General features: G+C 36.3%; 1 protein-coding gene across 1 annotated transcript; it reads left to right on the forward strand.

Annotated features, from left to right (window-relative positions):
- The first annotated feature begins 435 nt into the window (after positions 1–435).
- Positions 436–2,139, forward strand: LOC114279634 (phosphoenolpyruvate carboxylase kinase 1). Its single transcript, XM_028221904.2, has 2 exons — positions 436–1,286; positions 1,854–2,139. The coding sequence occupies exons 1-2, from the start codon at positions 506–508 to the stop codon at positions 1,877–1,879; spliced, it is 807 nt and encodes a 268-aa protein (XP_028077705.2). The 5' UTR covers positions 436–505; the 3' UTR covers positions 1,880–2,139.
- Positions 2,140–4,168: the final 2,029 nt, after the last annotated feature.

Below are 4,168 nucleotides of genomic sequence, written 5' to 3' on the forward strand. Positions count from 1 at the left end.
TATTCATAGACTACAATAAATCAGAAATTTCGGATATATTTGACTAATCAACCAACAGCCTAATTATATTTGACTAACCGAGTGAGATTTTAGTTTTTTTTTTAATTCATAAAAAAATAAAATAAAATAAATTAATTAGTAAGATAAAATATCATATTAAATTCATAATTTTTTTTTTCCACAAATATCACATTTAATTATAAAAAATTAATTTATCTTTTAAATATAAAAATTTTAATTTATTAAAATAATTAAAAATTAAAATAACCTATTAAAATAATAGGTTTATATGCAATCCGGACTCCTCTAGTACGGCAGTTTCGGATTCAATCGTGGACACTCTACAGCCCTTAGATCCACCACGTGGCCACATCCTATACAAAACCTACTCGAACCGAATATTCTATAAAACATTCCTTAGAACTCGACTCCTATAAGTAAACTGGAATTGTAGACAGAGAATGTGTGATAGAAACAGAAATAGAGAAGAAAAAACAAGAGAGGAATGAGCGAGGCATTGAACAGAGACTACCGTTTGTGCGAAGAGATCGGACGGGGACGATTCGGGGTCGTTTACCGGTGCTACTCATCGGAATCTGGCGACTCCTTTGCCGTCAAATCCATCGACAAGAGTCTTATTGCCGACGACTCCGTCGATCGCCAATGTCTCTACAATGAAGTCAAGGTCATGCAATTGCTTTCTCCAAACCCTAATGTCGTTCAAATCTTCAATGTCTATGAGGACGACGATCACCTTCACATCGTCCTCGAGCTCTGCAACTCCTCCGATCTCTTCCAACGCGTTGCTAATCGAGTGTGTTCTGAATCTGAGGCGGTTGCGGTGATGGTGCCGTTGATGGAGGCGATCGCGCACTGTCACCGGAGAGGCGTGGCTCATCGGGACATCAAGCCGGACAATATTTTGTTTGATGAGTGGGAAAGGCTGAAACTGGCTGATTTTGGCTCGGCGGAGTGTTTTAGGGAAGGGGAGTTGATGAGCGGAATCGTCGGAACGCCGTACTACGTGGCACCGGAGGTTCTGGCTGGGAGAGAGTACAGCGAGAAGGTCGATGTGTGGAGCGCCGGTGTGATTTTGTACATAATGTTGGCTGGAATCCCTCCTTTTTACGGCGATTCGGCAGCCGATATCTTCGAGGCGGTGCTACGCGCGAATCTCAGGTTTCCGACTAGGATTTTCCACTCGGTTTCGTCTGCGGCGAAGGATCTGCTGAGGAGGATGCTCTGTAAAGATGTTTCTAGAAGATTCTCCGCCGAGCAAGTTCTTCGTAAGTTTTCAGACTTCAATTTTTAAGCAATTGTTTTTGATACGCCATGAAATCTGAGCTTGAAGTGTTCTCAACCTGATAATAACTAATTTTCAACCCTTCAAATTTGTTACTTTCGAGTCAGTATTTTCAGTTGTACTCCTTTTCCCCCGGTAATTTACATTATTTTCCTGTTTGGTTGATAAGAAAGTAGGGGAAAAGTAATGAGGAAATCACTCTGATCTATTTTTTCTTGATTTTATCTCTTTCAGTTGATTGTCATTGTAGTTTTAATCTCTGTAAATTGGTACAGAAAATTGAAATCAGTCCGAATATATGAATTACAGTAATTTGCTTGTGATTTTCCTGTTATACGAAAAATCAAATATCTGGAATCAGATCTAGATTCTAACGCCAATAACAATATTAACAAAATTCACGGAATATAGCTTAAACTTTATTATCATGTTATTTAAGCTAGATTAATTACCTAAACTGCGGTTACTTCAATTGTTTTCTTTTTTCAACGCTCTGTCCATATTTTACTGATGGTGTGGTTTTGCTTTCGTTTTGTGTGTTTGGTTACAGGGCATCCATGGATGACCACGGGCTGAGATTCTACATCACTGGGTTTTCTAGACTTGAAACAACTCTGCTATATATATGGACTGCATAGGAAATTCTGTAGATTCTGAAAGCGGAGTTTCAGGGGTTTTTTTTTTTTTTTCTTCGCTTTGATCTAGTGTAAAAAACGATGCAGATTAGAGTGTTAGAGAGAGTTAGAGAAGGTTTCTGGTGCCATATGATATGTAAATTGCTAAGACGTTTGCTGAATTTTCTCGAGTTAATCTTTTGATCTTTTATATTGGCTGAATATCCTCGAGTTAATTTTTTATCTTTTGTCAATGTTTTGCTCTATCTGTTTATCTATAGAATCAATCCACTTATCTCAAGTATGATATGGTTTTAAAAATAAAAAAATAAAGAAAGATGAATTACCAATAGTTCTAATAAAACGGAATCGTTGCTAATTTTTTTTTATTATTATATATCGTTAAAAATTAATAATTATTAATTGGGATTTTTTTTAGAGTCCCTGATATTAAGATGTTATAACATAAAGGATATTTAATATTTTCATAATATCTAGGTCCCTCAACATTGATCCAGAGAAATTTCAATCTAAGAAAATTCTGTCTAGAGAAATTCGCTCCAGAGAAATTCTGGACTTCCCAAAGAATTTCTCTGGATTCAACTTAGAGAAAATTCAAATTTCTCTGGGTTCATTTTGACCAATTTTCTCTGGTTTCAAAATTAAATTCAAATTTATCTTGGTTTATTTATAAATTAGAGAAAATTTAAATTTCTCTAGATTCATTTTAACCAATTTTCTCTAAATCACAATATCATTTTATGAAATCATTTTTTCAAACCTTAGACCAATTTCTCTGAGTTCAAATTCAAATTCTTCCTCCAGAGAAATTCTTTGATAGCCTTCATCATCATCATCTTCTTTCTACATCAAATAAGTAGTTGTAGTAGCACCATGAAAGCCATATAAGCAAGAGCACTTTGATAGTATCAACACAAATACGCAACATGACAAATGATTAACTGGAAGTAGCATGAGGCAATAACAAAGCTTTTAGAGAAATTTGAACAACCCAAAGACCTATCAGAGAAATTTGAACAATCCAGAGAAATTCTCTGGTCCAAACCATTGCAAGGTTTATGTTCTTAAATCTGTTGTTTAATTAATAGTTGGGGTTGATTTATTCAAATGGTTGTTGTTGTTGAAGGCAGAGAAAATAGTAAACGAATCAAAGAAAATTTTAAGTAAACCAGAGAGAATTTTTTTAGTTTGGAGAGAATATCTCTAGTTTGGACCAGAGAAATTCAAAGCTAGATGGTTGTTGTTGTTGTTGAAGGCAGAGAAAATGATAAGGAATTTCTCTGGATATCTACAAAGCTGTGTCCTCATGGGAAGCCACTGATCTTTCTCTTATATTTGGATTTTCGATTTCTAAATTCTTACACTAACAAACACACTGCAGACACATCCATTGACAGAAAACAGGCTGAGATGGTGGCAGTATAGGTTGCATTAGAAAAACTTCGTCAGCGAGATCGGCTGCTTACAACTGAAAACGAGATGTTCAAGGTGAAACTCTTATTTATTTTATTGTGTATGTAGGTAACAATAAGTCTTTATAAAAATATGGATTTTTTTTTTCCGCTTATTCTTCCTGATTAGGACTACTTGCTTTTGATTTGTGTAGATAGAAAATGTTAATCATGAGAAAAGGGTAATGGAACTTGAAACTGAAGTAAAGAAGTTGTCTGGCCAACAAAACCTTCAGCAACGGATCCATCATCATACCAAAATTAAGGCAAGATTCAAATATTTTTGAATTTGGAATTACTATACTTTCGATGGTCTCAAGTGGATAGTAACTGGTTTGGATGATGTCTTCGGCTTTCGGTGGTCTCAAGTGGATACTACTTGAACCGTCGGAGAATAGAGATCTGACAGTTCAAGTACGTTGCTGGTGTAGCCTCACCTGAGACTTCAAACGGACGGAAGCATCAGCCGGAGTGTTAAGGAATGCTGGTGGTGTAGGCAGGCTCCTTACTGGTGTAGGGTATATAGGTGTCTGATAACCATTCCATTCTAGATTTGAGGAAGAAACCCCTTGGGTTGGTGAAAACATCACTAGAACAAAAGGAACGGTAGTCTCATTCAACACTCACAGTGTCGACCAAGATGAAATTAGGGCTGAGCAAGGAATCCGTGAAATCCGTAATCCGATCCAGTCCAGTCTAATCCAGTAAGTTTGGATTGGTTTTTTGAATCCGTGGTTCGGTTCCGGATTGAAAAATTAAAAATCCGTAGTTCACGGATT

Source organism: Camellia sinensis, chromosome 6 (genome assembly GCF_055761805.1).
Source record: "Camellia sinensis isolate YWXY chromosome 6, ASM5576180v1, whole genome shotgun sequence".
Lineage (NCBI taxonomy): Eukaryota > Viridiplantae > Streptophyta > Magnoliopsida > Ericales > Theaceae > Camellia > Camellia sinensis.